This window comes from Watersipora subatra, chromosome 11 (assembly GCF_963576615.1).
Source record: "Watersipora subatra chromosome 11, tzWatSuba1.1, whole genome shotgun sequence".
Taxonomy (NCBI): domain Eukaryota; kingdom Metazoa; phylum Bryozoa; class Gymnolaemata; order Cheilostomatida; family Watersiporidae; genus Watersipora; species Watersipora subatra.
Genome location: NC_088718.1, coordinates 44,395,236 through 44,411,104, shown reverse-complemented (window position 1 = coordinate 44,411,104; position 15,869 = coordinate 44,395,236). Strand labels below are relative to the sequence as shown.

The 15,869-nt window shown below is 44.7% G+C and overlaps 1 protein-coding gene across 1 annotated transcript in view; it reads right to left on the bottom strand.

Moving 5' to 3' along the window:
- Window positions 1-8,660: 8,660 nt before the first annotated feature.
- Window positions 8,661-15,869, bottom strand: part of LOC137408277 (MFS-type transporter SLC18B1-like) — a 28,082-nt gene continuing 20,873 nt past the window's right edge. Inside the window, exons 9-12 of the mRNA XM_068094734.1 lie at window positions 15,177-15,286; window positions 14,345-14,440; window positions 13,600-13,771; window positions 8,661-9,620 (exon numbers count right to left, since the gene is read on the bottom strand). Coding sequence (XP_067950835.1) covers window positions 9,351-9,620; window positions 13,600-13,771; window positions 14,345-14,440; window positions 15,177-15,286 — 648 coding nt within the window. The 3' untranslated portion in view covers window positions 8,661-9,350. The remainder of the gene's footprint in view (window positions 9,621-13,599; window positions 13,772-14,344; window positions 14,441-15,176; window positions 15,287-15,869) is intronic.

The following is a 15,869-nucleotide window of genomic DNA, read 5'->3' as shown; positions in this document are numbered from 1 at the left end:
CTCACATTGTATGTATTGTGGAGGACCGGGACATGCCTGTGTACTATTTACTGCACTCATATATATATCCGCACTATCATTTAACCGAACCTCTCGAACTTCCCTTATTGCATGCTTGAACTGCCTTTTTATTATTATATAACTGTATCACTGAACTGCCCTTGTATTACTGAACTGCCTTTTTATTATATAACTGTATCACTGAACTGCCCTTGTATTACTGAACTGCCTTTTTGTTACATAACCATCATGTTGTATCTGGCATTCCTTTGTGATATAAATAGATCAGTAGGCGGAGTTAAACGATAGGCGCTGGCTATATAAGCCAGCGCGATAGACAGGCAAGGTGTGCTTGATTTCACTCATACTTGTGCATACTTGTATTGAAGATATCGATAATAAACTGCTATATACTCATACGAACTGCTTCTATTGACGCCTGCCTGGTTGGCTCACCGATTGTACAAGCAGGCTCAGTGCAACCAACAGACGGAACTGCCAGGGTGACTCTAAGAAGGCTAGGAGGCGATCCACGGCCTTGTCTAGACTCGATCGGGTGTGCCATGGCACTAGAGATCCAGTCTTAAGACCAGCCATTAGTGGATCCAGACTAGCCTGGGATAGAGATCCAGAGGCAGGCCGGGGGTTTGGTTTCGGAGCAAGCCTGACTACTAGATTCTTGTCTTGGACTGACTTGACCGCCACAGGCAGGTCAATCAGGCCTCGGACAAGGTCAGCCAGTAGCCCAGGTTGCGACTCCCTTGTTAGAAAGTAAAGCTGACTCAGCTACCGGAGTCAGATCCTTTACACTGGTGGCAGCAGTGGGATTTGCTTAACCCACAACAGGACGACTAACAGGGACTAAAAAGACGACGCAGGTATGACCAGACGGACTCGCAGCGCGGAAAGACCGGAAGCTCTCCGAACGGAGGGACTAGGAGGTCTAGAGCGACTGACAGGTGTCTTGGAAAGACTGCTCGTCAACCAGGGGACACAGGGACCCCCTGCACCAAGAGAAACATTCAGAGCCCCAGAATATGACGGGAATAGCGATGTAGAGGCCTTCATCAGGCAGTTCAACGATGTAGCCGTTGCAAATGACTGGGGGCCAGGGTCCGCGCTGTTACACATCCGAGAGAGACTGCGAGGGCAGGCTAAGGACTGTGGACACGGGCAGACCATACACGGCGTATTTAACAACCTCCGGGCCAGGTTTGGACTGACACCCAAAGAAGCCAGAGCCAAACTGCAGGGCCTAAAAAAGGACCAGCAAGCAACGCTATTTGAGCACGCCACCCAAATAGAGAAGCTGACCGACATCGCGTTTGGGGAAATGTCAGATCGCCTAAAAGAGGAGATGGCCGTAGACACGTTCTGTGGTACGCTGGGCAATGTTTATTTGCAGCGACATCTGCTAGCGGTGCCTACTCCTACGTTGGAGGCAGCCGTGAGAGCAGGGAACGAGTACTTACAGGTTCGACCTAGTATGGCGTCTCACCAAGCCCAACCCTTCAGGTCGGACGTCAGGGCAGTCCAGCCAGGCGAGACAGGACAGGGCGAGGGAGAACAGGGCCCCGAAGAGCCGATTGTGGTGGCTAGGACTACCCCGAATACCCTCGAGCTGCTGTTGACCTCGGTGACGGACCTAGCCAAAGAAGTGGCCAAGTTAAAATTGTATATCCATCGACCGCAGTCTATTACAGAAAGCGGGACGAAGAAAAAGGAAATGGCGAGATGCTGGGGGTGCAACCAGGAAGGCCACCAGAGGAGAAGTTGTCCGCGGAGGCAGGCAAATCAGAGGACACCCTATAGGCAGGACCAGGGAAACGCCCACGGCCCGCAGCAGTAGGTCTACCTGCTGGCTGCACAAGGGCACCCGGACACGAAAAACACAGACAACGTAACAATACAAGTCAAAGGGAATCTGGAGTTGATCCGGAGGGTTGGCAGCATCCGACTAAAACGGCGGCACCAGTCAAGAGACCCCTGGTAGAAACGATTCCCGTCTACAACCCATACCAAAGTCTATGGGAACTGGACGAGGAGGAAGAGGGATGCGAGGCGAGCCCCCGGGACTCACCACGGGCGGCCAAACAGGCGCAGCGGCAGTACCTCCACCAGATCCAGAGACTGGACGAGAAACGAAGAGTTTATGGACGTACCAGAGAACCAGAAAGGCCAGGGCGGAAGGGAGGTCCCACTAGGGCCGAGCACCCCGAGCGATCTGGACAGCAAGGGTCGGGACAGAGAGCAGATTCAGGGGTAACTGAAGCTCTCGAGAGACCAACGCTGTACAGATCAGGAAGAAGGGAGCTTGCGACCCAGATGGAACCCCGCCGTAAGCCTAGACAGGTTAGGTCAGAGAGAGATGGCCCCACCGGCGCTGATCCGTTCAGGAGATCCGTATCAACCGGATCGGGATGGAACGAGGACCCAGCAATGGCGGAGCATCTCCAGAGACCGGAGTACCATAGACCCAGAGACGAAAAGGGCTGGAATGAAGCCGAACCCCCGAGACGGGGGCCGACCCGAGGCGGCCATCTCCGAGGAGGGAATCTAGGCCAACCCACGAGTCCGGTGTCGGGTCCGACAGGCCGGTACGGGGAGAGCGCAAGGCCAGCTACTCCCGAGGAAAGCCTGGAGGACCAGCTCGAAAAGAGTCCACCACCGGATAGGCCTAGGGGACGTCCGAGGAGGAAAAAATCGGAAGAGATGCTCGATACCGCCGCAACGGGGGAAGGGTTGCCAAGGGTTGGAGCTTTGGAAAAACCCCATAGGTCGAGCTACTTCCTACCGGGGAAGGTAGAGAGGCAAGACCTCCTGTTCCTCATAGACACCGGCTGCAACACTAACCTACTCTCCAAAAAGGTGTTCGACAGAATGCCGGAGCGAGTGAGGGTGCAGCTAGAAGAGAATGACCGGTATGGACTCATGGCAGATGGTAGCAAGCTCCAGTTTTATGGACTGATAAGGCTAACCGGAAGGATCAGGGACGTGGCTATAGAGGAGAACTTCCTCGTAAGCCAGATCAGCGAAGACGCTATTCTGGGTATGCCTTTCCTGATCTCCCACAAGTGTCAGATTGAATTCGGCCGACCCGTCATTTCCCTAGGGAATAGGCAACTTACTTGCACCGACAAATACGGGAGGATAATGGTGTCCAACGTTCACGCCTGGAAGAAAGTTACTATCCCTCCCTTGTCAGAGGTAAGAGTGACGGGGAAGATCTCCGCCAGAAATTACGTGCCGATGGGCTTGATAGAGGGCTCTGATCCACACCTACCTGTGGCATGCAGCCTGAACAGGCCTGGAGAGGGTGGTGATGTCACCATACGATGCCTGAACCCCGGACGTCAACCGATAGAGTTGGGCGCCGGACACGTCATTGGCTCATACACGGCTGTGGAAGAAGAGGACATACAGACGGATCTCTGGCCTGGGCCGGAACACGGGAGCCTCGACGAATCAGGAGTGGGGTGTGCCACTGTAAGGACGGGGGAAGCCGTCCCGGGTCACCTGGTTGAGCTATATCAGCAGGCCCTCCCAGGATGCCGGCACGAAGGAGAGAAGCAGAGCCTGGCCCATCTTCTGACCAGGTACCAGGACGTGTTTAGCAAGTATGATGGCGACGTAGGAAGGACCGACCGAATCGCCCACAGCATACCCCTGATGGAGGGTGCCAGGCCGGTCAGACAACCCCCCCACCGGTTGGGACCCCTCAAGGAGGCAGAAGCGGACAAACAAGTACAGGAACTACTGGAAAAGGGTTTGATCGAGCCTGCCAATGGGGCATGGAGTTCCCCAGTCGTCATGGTAAAGAAGAAGGATGGCGGATGGAGATTTTGTATTGATTATCGACAGCTGAATGCGGTCACCCAACAGGATGCGTACCCCATCCCTAGGATTGATGAAAGCCTGGACGCCCTGGCAGGAAGCCGATTTTTTAGTACGTTGGATCTGACCAGTGGATACTGGCAAGTACCGCTAGATCCGGACGCTCAAGAGAAATCCGCCTTTGCCACGAGAAGCGGGTTGTGGAAGTGGATGGTGCTGCCCTTCGGATTGACGTCGGCACCCGCCACCTTCCAAAGACTGATGGAGTCTGTACTTCACGGGCTCCATTGGAAAACCCTCTTGCTATACTTGGACGACATCATCGTAATTGCTCCAGACTTCGAGACCCATTTGGCCCGTTTGGGAGAGGTCTTCCAGAGACTCGCCGCCGCGCAGCTGAAACTGAAGCCCTCTAAATGCGAGCTCCTCCAAAGGAAAGTGAGGTACCTTGGCCATGTGGTGAGCCCGGAGGGAGTGTCCACGGACCCAGAAAAGGTAAAGGCAGTGGCCGAATGGCAGACCCCTCGAAATATAAAGGAACTGCAGGCCTTCCTGGGGACCACGGGGTACTACCGACAGTACCTGCGAGATTACGCCACTATTGCCAAGCCACTCACGATCTTGACTAGCAAAGGGAAGGCTTGGAGGTGGGGAGCAGAAGAGCAGCAGGCATTCGAGACCCTCCGACAAGGCCTGATCTCGGCACCAGTGCTGGGGTACCCCAACCCAAAGAGTCAATATACTCTGGACACCGATGCCAGTAATGTGGGAGTGGGGGCCGTCCTGTCCCAGAACCAGGGGGGCAGGGAGACCGTAGTGGCATACTACAGCAAGACCCTCAGCCCAGCCAAACAAAATTACTGTGTAACGCGCCGAAAGCTCCTGGCAGTAGTAAAAGCCGTCAAGCACTTCCGGCCCTACCTGTATGGTCAACAGTTTGTGGTCCGCACGGATCATGCCTACCTGAGATGGCTGTGTAGGAGGAGGGAGCCGTCGGCTCAAGTAGCTCGGTGGCTGGAGATTTTGTCAGAATTCTCGTACCTACTGGAACACCGAGCAGGGGTCAAGCACGGGAATGCCGACGGCCTGAGTCGACAGGTCTGCCCAAACGACTGTCGACAGTGTATCCGAATAGAAGAGCGAGACGGGGGCCCTAGCAAACAGGCATTGCTGGAAGGAGAGTCCGACACCGTGGCCGCAATTAAACTACCAGGAGACCGAAATTTTCGACAGCTGGTACAGAGCCAAATGGAAGGGACACAAGCTGTGGCCAGGATGTACTGGGCAGTAAAAAATGATCAAGAGCTACCAGAGGAGGAGCTGACTCTAGGGAGTAACGAGCTCCGGGTCCTACACAAGAGACGGGAGGCTCTGAGGTTATCCCCAAACGGCGTCCTGGAGGTCAGACTAACGACGGACGGCCACCCCAGATGGTGTACCCTATGTCCTCGGGCGGACCGGAGCCGGGTAATGTGGGACACGCACAGGCTTGCCCACGCGGGGGTCCACAAGACGGTAAAAAGGTTACTACTCAATTGGTATTGGCCGGGACTAAATGCTGACGTGAGACGACTCATCAAGACGTGTGAGATCTGTCAAGTGGCAAAAACTGGCGGGAATCACGCAACTAGGAGCAGACACCGATTGTACGCCGGGCGACCATGGCAGAAGCTAGCGGTCGACCTGGTGGGACCAATGCCAGTGACTAACCGAGGGAACAAGTGGATCTTAGTGATTAGCGACCATTTCTCCAGATGGCAGGATGCAATAGCGATCCCGGAGGCAACTGCCCCGGTGGTAGCCACAACCCTGGACGAAAGGGTGTTCTGTTATTTTGGCCTACCCGAGGAATTACACTCCGACCAAGGGGCTCAATTTGAGTCTAAACTCATGGGAGAGTTATGTAGTCTATGGAACGTAGACAAAACACGGACTACACCATACCACCCCCAGGGGAATGGCATTGTAGAAAGAAACAATCGGAGCTTGGGAGATTCCTTGAGAGCCTTGCTCCTGCGCCGTGGGCCTACAGAGTGGGACTTGTTGCTGCCACAGATAATGAGGGCTTTCCGGGGCACTCCCCACTCCGCCACGGGAGAAACCGCGAATTACATGATGATGGGCAGGGAACTGCGATTGCCAGACCAGCTCTCAGACCCCGTTGCAGTCACTGGCCAGGCGGTACAGCCCTACGTACTGGAACTGGCCAGCCGGCTGGAGGAAACGTATGAAATTCTCCGAGACCGCCAAATGAAGATCCGGGTGGAGGACGACGAAGAGCCCCCATCGTTTGGGACTGGTGACTTGGTGCTGCTGGTCAACAAGAGACGTAGACGTGGAGAAAACCCCAAGTTACAGCCCAAATATGTGGGACCCTATACAGTCACTAGGTGTAATCCACACCATTCGTACCAAGTAGAGAGACAAGGACAAATCTCAGTACAGAACGAAGAGAGATTAAAACCATACTACGCGTGTCCAGAGGCCGATGGGCGGGCCCCGGCCACTAAGGAACCCTCCAGGAGGCCAAACATGAGGGGTGCCACTGGACGAAGAGAGAGGAGGCTGGAAGAGTTAGGGGAGATGCTGCCCGCAGTAGAATACACTGGAAGGGAGCCTCCCCCGCCAACACGGCAGGAGAGGATGGAACCTCCCCCGGATATGGACAGTGACACGTTCAGGAGACGACTTCTGGAGGTCCTGGCCAGAGAAAGAGAGTCTGCCTCGGGCAGTCACGATCCCAACGGAGGGGTTAGGGAGGCAACAGAGCAAACCGGTATAACCAACGCGGAACCAGAGGAACCAAGTCTCGGGCCCTGTTCCGAACCCCCGGTGGAGCCCCCCGGACAAGAGTTGACGGAAGGAGAGACAGACAATACCGCAGTCGACGAGGCCTCCGACTCCGGGGTCACCGAACAAAGGGATCCGCCCCAACCCGAAGTTTCTACACCAGCACCAGCTGAAGAAGAGGTGCGAATAAACACAGAACCCAGGAGAACAGAAAATGGTATGGGAGAAAGACGAGACGGGAGACCACGGCGAATGGTGGGTCCTCCTATCAGATACGGCGAGACTGTGTGCCACCAAATCGACCCTGAAGAAGAAGGACCGGAAGCCAGAGAAAGACAGGCCGAACTCAGGGAACGGTATCAGTCTACCAAAGCTATGGTGGAACAACTGGAGACCTTGATAGAGAGGGAAGGTCTGAAGACGAACTTAGAACTGATGTCTCAATATACAATTCTAAAAGAGTCGGTTGCCGAACTAGAAGAAATGATGGCCGCAAGCCGCCACGGAGGAGGGCAACCAGATACAATCATACCTGACCGAAATATCCCGGGAAAGGGGACAGAGACGGAGGCAGACGAAGAAAACCAAACAGGAGAAGAACCATCCGGCAATGAAGGCCTTCGACAGCAGACTCCGAACGATAGAACAATTCAGGAACAAGAGCACGGTAGGACCGGAAAGCGGCCATCTTATGAAACTGAGACAGCCTCCAGTCACTTCAACCGTTGCGCACTAACGAAGAACCAGCTCTCTCCACAAACCTATATCACGAATATGAGACCAACTCCAGATGAAACCAACGCCATCGAGGATCCAGAACTGCAGGTATTATTAACAGAATTGGACGAGATCTTGGAGGGAACTGAGATAACGGCAGGGAAGCAAGACTCATCAATCCGGAAATAAACATACCGCCTAAGGGAGCTGGGACAGAGATAGCGGGAGAAAGCGAGACTGCCCTGGAGATCCACGTCAATGCGGACGACATCGCTGGGGTATACGCCGAAGCCGATGGCAAGACCAAGGAACCTACCAGCAGCAGGGTAACCAGGGCCATCGAGAACACACGGGCCCGGCGAGAAGAGTACAACCGTAGAGCGGGAAGAGAAGAGGACCAATACCGACGTTATATCCGGATGGCCGAGGAATGCCGGGTAGAAGCTCAGAGGTTGAGAACACAAGCGCGGCGTTTCCACTGAGATCACTTAATTGTTCACCCCTGGCCAAACAATTGGGGGGAGAGTGTGGAGGACCGGGACATGCCTGTGTACTATTTACTGCACTCATATATATATCCGCACTATCATTTAACCGAACCTCTCGAACTTCCCTTATTGCATGCTTGAACTGCCTTTTTATTATTATATAACTGTATCACTGAACTGCCCTTGTATTACTGAACTGCCTTTTTATTATATAACTGTATCACTGAACTGCCCTTGTATTACTGAACTGCCTTTTTGTTACATAACCATCATGTTGTATCTGGCATTCCTTTGTGATATAAATAGATCAGTAGGCGGAGTTAAACGATAGGCGCTGGCTATATAAGCCAGCGCGATAGACAGGCAAGGTGTGCTTGATTTCACTCATACTTGTGCATACTTGTATTGAAGATATCGATAATAAACTGCTATATACTCATACGAACTGCTTCTATTGACGCCTGCCTGGTTGGCTCACCGATTGTACAAGCAGGCTCAGTGCAACCAACAGACGGAACTGCCAGGGTGACTCTAAGAAGGCTAGGAGGCGATCCACGGCCTTGTCTAGACTCGATCGGGTGTGCCATGGCACTAGAGATCCAGTCTTAAGACCAGCCATTAGTGGATCCAGACTAGCCTGGGATAGAGATCCAGAGGCAGGCCGGGGGTTTGGTTTCGGAGCAAGCCTGACTACTAGATTCTTGTCTTGGACTGACTTGACCGCCACAGGCAGGTCAATCAGGCCTCGGACAAGGTCAGCCAGTAGCCCAGGTTGCGACTCCCTTGTTAGAAAGTAAAGCTGACTCAGCTACCGGAGTCAGATCCTTTACAGTATTACATGTACTTTATGGCATTGGGGCAATTTCAAATGAAAAAAAATGCTCTTAGTAAAAAATTTATTTTTCAACAAAAAAAAATTCTGGGTGTAAATGAAAACATCAGTTATCAGTGCTGTACAAACAAATATGTCCTTTTTACATTAGAGAGCAGTACGTGCATTGCACAAATAATCACATCACTTCTTTGTGAGAGCTCAGCATTTCATAAGAGCACTGAAATCAAGTTTCAATATTAAGTTGGCAGCCACTAGACTCAAAGATCACAGCAGCATCTGTTCTCATATTACTAACCTTTCCAATCAAACATTATCAAGGGATCACCATATCAGAAATAGGCTGTGTCTACTAGTGTGTTTCAAATTGGGGGCAAGATCCTTATTAAATTTGATTGGATATTTCCATTACATGTGCAGAAAAACAAACAGAATGCAAAAGCTATCAAAACAAAGATTGAAATGATTTGGGTTTAAATTAATACATGTGCATCCCGCCCACAAAATCTTCATACCACTTCACAAAACTGCTTGATACTTTAACATGATATTTTAGCGGCATATAAAAATATTAGTTGTGCGGCAGTTTTTAGTTCCTCTGTGCATCTATATAAAAAACACTTGCAATGCTTTTAGAGTTGATGGTCAACTGTTATTGGCACAAGTTTGTCATAAAGTGATCTCCTATTTCACTCTATTATTTTTTCATAAAGTGATCTCCTATTTCTCTCTATTACTTTGCTACTAGCTGGCTGTTGGAGGTGGATCTTAGTAAAGTTTGCTGATGGCCCTGGGCATTGCTCTATGACACATCGATTGACTTTCGCTGCTTGATCTGACATATCTTTATCCTCACAGTCGTCCTTTACAGTTGATGAGAGATGACTATCAGTATCATGAAGCTTTGTTGGCTGATTGGTTAATTTCATGTACAGATAATAAACTCCAATGATGAAGCCCTACAGAAATAAAGAATATTCTAGAATAACGAGAGTGTATTTAATATGCTGACGACAGCGCTTGGCTGTGGTCATTCTTTGGCTGTAAAGACTTTCAAAACCTTATAAAATACTAGCTGTGCCTCCCAGTGTTGTGTTGCTCGAGTATTAAAAATCAGCTTATAAACAATGAGACGTGATAAGATTTGCTTACCACTTGCTGGCAGGCAACTCTCTAGCAAGTGGCAGGCTATTGCCAAGTGGCCTGGCACATTGCCAATGGAAAATTCCACTAGCCTAGTTAGTAATCTTCAAATGCTAGTAGGCAATGACATTGCATCAGCATTGTTGCCCAGTTAGGCTATTCTAATAATAGCTATAATCGGAATGCAGACAGACATACGACACACGGACATACTTTGAGAAATATATATATAGACTATGTAATAAAATGAAATTGTAGTACAATAGTTGAAATATTTCTAAATCTACACTCTGCATGGTTTTTCACATTAAGATGTAAAATTATGTCAGCGCGCAATTATACTACGACTAGGATTTATAAGAAAACCGATTTGTGTTTATCTACCACCCATCTGATTCTATACACTATCTACGAGAGAGAAACAAGCAATAGTGGAAACTGTTTCATCAATGATTTTCGAATACTTTGTTGCAGTTTCGTAGAACTGTGAAAAGAGAAGGAAACATTATTCTAGCGGTGACTACCACAATTATTTAATTTAGTATTTGCCAAAAGGAACTCAGTAAAATGCAAAAAACAATATTTCTTTTCAGGAATCGTCGGACCAAGGCGTAACAAAGTCTTTTTCTAGATTTAAGGTATTTAGTTATGCCTGGTCAAGACGTTGTTAGTCTAATGTTGTTAGTCGTTTTTATTATTTTTTATAAGTGAGAAAATCCGGTGATGACTAAAAATCTCATAACCATTTGAGTGTGACTTTTAAAAAATTGCAGTAAAATGTAAGGATTTCAAATCGCTTAGCAATTATCTCAAATCTGAGCATATATTATTACGCCTAGATTTGAGGTCTTTTTGAGCATGATGCACTGCAAAACTGCATCTCTTAAACATTTTATTTTTGACAAAAAATTTTTGCTTATCACTGAAATAGAGCGATTACACTAACTTAAAAACCAGCTAATTCACAGACAACTAGTAATTGATCAAACTAGTTTAATTGACCAGCCATTTTGGAGAACAACAAGAATGAGAATTGTAAAAGGCTTCTTCCTTTGTTTAGGAAAAGCTAAAAGTTAGTTGATTGAGCTTGGTGTCTTTACCCACCATTTGTACTTACTGGGTATTTGTTGTACTTACTGGTTCTTTGTTGTACTAGCTGGTTTTTTGAACTTACTTTTGTTAAAAAAGAATGTATTCAACTGATACTTATTACAGTTTAATGATCTTTCAAAATTCTAGTCTAGAAATTGTCTAGTCTAATGCCTTTAACCATGGGGAACTTACCTTAGTCAATATACTCATACCTATGTAGAGATACTTACTCTAGTCAATATACACATACCTATGCAGAGACACTTACTCTAGTCAATATACACATATCTATGTAGAGATACTTACTCTAGTCATTATACACATAACTATGTAGTGATACTTACTCTAGTCAGTATACACATACCTATGTAGAGATACTTATTCTAGTCGATATACACATACCTATGTAGAGATACTTTTTCTAGTCAATATACACATACCTATGTAGAGATACTTTCTCTACATAAGTAGAGGTACACAAGATGTACAGGTACTTTCTCTAGTCAATATACACATACCTATGTAAGGATACTTACTCTAGTCAATACACACATACCTATGTAGAGATACTTACTCTAGTCAATATACACATACCTATGTAGAGATACTTACTCTAGTCAGTATATACATACCTATGTAGAGATACTCACTCTAGTCAATACAGACATACCTATGTAGAGATACTTACTCTAGTCGATATACACATACCTATGTAGAGGTACTTTCTCTAGTCAATATATACATACCTCTGTAGAGATACTTACTCTAGTCAGTATATACATACCTATGCAGATATACTCACTCTAGTCAATACACACATACCTATGTAGAGATACTTACTCTAGTCAGTATATACATACCTATGTAGAGATACTCACTCTAGTCAATATAGACATACCTATGTAGAGATACTCACTCTAGCCAATATACACATACCTATGTAGAGATACTTACTCTAGTCGATATACACATACCTATGTAGAGGTACTTTCTCTAGTCAATATATACATACCTCTGTAGAGATACTTACTCTAGTCAGTATATACATACCTATGCAGATATACTCACTCTAGTCAATACACACATACCTATGTAGAGATACTTACTCTAGTCAGTATATACATACCTATGTAGAGATACTCACTCTAGTCAATATAGACATACCTATGTAGAGATACTCACTCTAGCCAATATACACATACCTATGTAGAGATACTTACTCTAGTCGATATACACATACCTATGTAGAGGTACTTTCTCTAGTCAATATATACATACCTATGCAGATATACTCACTCTAGTCAATACACACATACCTATGTAGAGATACTTACTCTAGTCAGTATATACATACCTATGTAGAGATACTCACTCTAGTCAATATAGACATACCTATGTAGAGATACTCACTCTAGCCAATATACACATACCTATGTAGAGATACTTACTCTAGTCGATATACACATACCTATGTAGAGGTACTTTCTCTAGTCAATATATACATACCTCTGTAGAGATACTTACTCTAGTCAGTATATACATACCTATGCAGATATACTCACTCTAGTCAATACACACATACCTATGTAGAGATACTTACTCTAGTCAGTATATACATACCTATGTAGAGATACTCACTCTAGTCAATATAGACATACCTATGTAGAGATACTCACTCTAGCCAATATACACATACCTATGTAGAGATACTTACTCTAGTCGATATACACATACCTATGTAGAGGTACTTTCTCTAGTCAATATATACATACCTATGCAGATATACTCACTCTAGTCAATACACACATACCTATGTAGAGATACTTACTCTAGTCAGTATATACATACCTATGTAGAGATACTCACTCTAGTCAATATAGACATACCTATGTAGAGATACTCTAGCCAATATACACATACCTATGTAGAGATACTTACTCTAGTCGATATACACATACCTATGCAGAGATACTCACTCTAGTCAATACAGACATACCTATGTAGAGATACTCACTCTAGTCAATATAGACATACCTATGTAGAGATACTTACTCTAGTCAATATACACATACCTATGTAGAGATACTTACTCTAGTCAATATACACATACCTATGTAGAGATACTTTCTCTAGTTAATACACACATACCTATGTAGAGATAATTACTCTAGTCAATATACACATACCTATGTAGAGATACTCACTCTAGTCAATACACACATACCTATGTAGAGATACTTACTCTAGTCAACATGCTTATACTTATGTAAGTGTACCTGCTATAGTAAAAAAATATTGACTTATGAGATGATACCCATGCTATTTTTGGTACATGTAATAATGAAAAAAACTAAATAACACATCACTACACAGTTTTCTATTTTATGTATATCTTCGCATCACTATTTGTGCTTTTGTTGAAGGAACGTATTTAGTTCTCCTCTATTATATATGCAGAGCTTAGGTCAAGTATTTCTGCATAGGTAAAACACTTATAATAACTAAAATACACTAACCCAGATGTAAATGTAAAGGCTAGATGTAAATTCTCTAGTCATGGTGAGTGAGAAATCTTAATGCATGTTGGAACAGCAACAGCCATAGCAGTTTGGACCTCTCTAGAAACTTTTAGCATTTACTATTTTGTTCAGGCATTCATCATTGCTTATGTAAAGTTGTAAGTAAAAACAAAAGCCTACTTACCATTACAAATGCAGCAAATGAGAGATAGGTAAGATTCCACATAGCATTTTGAGCATCAATAATAACGCCTGATATTACAGGGCCAATGCTGGCTCCAAGACCCCAGCCACTGTTTATGAGTCCAGTTATCATGCCGTAGGTATGGAGGCTATCTCTTTTGTATCCATGTACTCTTTAAAGGATAAAAACAATGCAACAAAACAAATACAATTATGAAGAAAGAAAAAGAGAAGCAAGGAGTTGTCATTCTACAATCAGTTAGACCAAGCTATACTAAAAACCTCCAAAAAGGGTTTTTCTAGCTAATGTATTTCCAGAAAATAAGTTTCCTGGATCAAAAATTCAAGTTTTTGTTAATAGGAATTACATTCTCTTGAAAAATCAAACTGAAGATAAAGCAATCTTCTTATACACTACACTTGTACACCTGTACAATGTAAATTTGTATCAACTGTATATACATTTGTACACTACGGTCTGATATTTACACTATCAACTTTATATACACTAGTACACTACACTTGTACACTTGTACAATGTACACTTGGATCAACTGTGTATACACTTGTACACTATGATCTGATATTTTCATTATCAACTTTATATACACTTGTACACTATGATCTGATATTTTCATTATCAGCTTTATATACACTTGTACACTATGGTCTGATATTTACACTATCAACTGCATATATCTAGAACTGCAGCAGAAATATCTACAGCAATTCTAAAATATACTTACTCTGCAAGATTCAAGGCGATTACGAATGGTGGTAAATATACGAGAGGAAAGATGGCGTCTATGAATACCATGTCAATGGTGCTCAGCCAGAAATACCTGCAAATTAGTTTATATAGAAATCAGACAATCAGCAAAGTTTATAGTTTTTATCCCAGAAGGATAAACTTATCCAAGTGCCGTGTTGCAGCTGGTGGGATACATATAAGGTACATGTAGGTTGAAACATAGAAATATACTCTCATGAAGGGATGTAAACATTTCATAGAAGATGCGAAATGGTCATTCAAGTAGCTGAGGCTAAAGAGAGCTGCCTTCTAAATGTTCAAACAAAACGCTGCAACAAGGTAAATAAGTGGTGACACGCAGTGTATTTTCACTGAGCACCATAGCCATCAAAACTTACCCTGACCTACTATACCTTACATGACCTAACATGACTTACCATATCTTTAAATTATTACAGTCTACCTCGACCAACCACAACCTACCATGACCTACCAAAATCTATCATGAATCACCATAACCTAACACAGTTTACCATAATTTATCATGGTAAGTTGCGGCCAGTCACACCGGTCTACCATGACACACCATCACCTTGTACAACTCACCAGCAACCACCAAAACTGACCACGACTCACCTCGACCTGCCATGATCAGCCATGGCCAATTGTCCAAACATAGCACCAGACAAAGACTATTGTGAGGCTCACATTACTATTCAATAACTTTGTTTTTTGTTTAGCAGATAAGATAGTGACACGTTTGTTTGGTTTCTCATTTGCTTATGAGTGAAAGATATTTTTCTCTAGTAGCTGTAACAACTACTCACAGTCTTCCATGAAAGATGAATTCAAGAAGAGGAGATGGTCCTAGCAGCATCAAAGTAACCCCTACTAGCATCCACCCAACAATCAAGGATGAGTAGTCGATCTGTGGGAACTGTAAAACACAGAATAATCCAAGAATAACAAAGTGATCATGGTCATTATTATATCAAAGCACAAAGAATAATTTGGTATACATAATTAAATATATAGTATAATCAAATAAACTACAATATATTATAGAAAAATAAATATTATAACACAAAGTTGTTTACCATATAATAGAATAAAAAACAGAGCTATGTAATACAATGTAATAAAGCGCTGTATTGTGTGACAAACTCAAATATAATATGATATGAAATAATAAAATAGAACTCTCTATATCATAATATACTCTAATATAGTATAACATAACATTGCATTAATATACAGCATAATATATTTTAATAAACCATAATAAAATATAATACACATTATAATGCAAAACATTAAGCTGTAGTACAACATAATATATTATATTACACCCTCGCCTAATGCAATATAATAATAAAATAACATTACAATGTGTAATTTCGGGCCAGCTATACTCGTAATCATATACATCATAGCCATTTATAATTATATTATAATCATAATATAATAGGTATCATATTATAATATCTATAGCATAATATATTACAATTGCATTACAATGA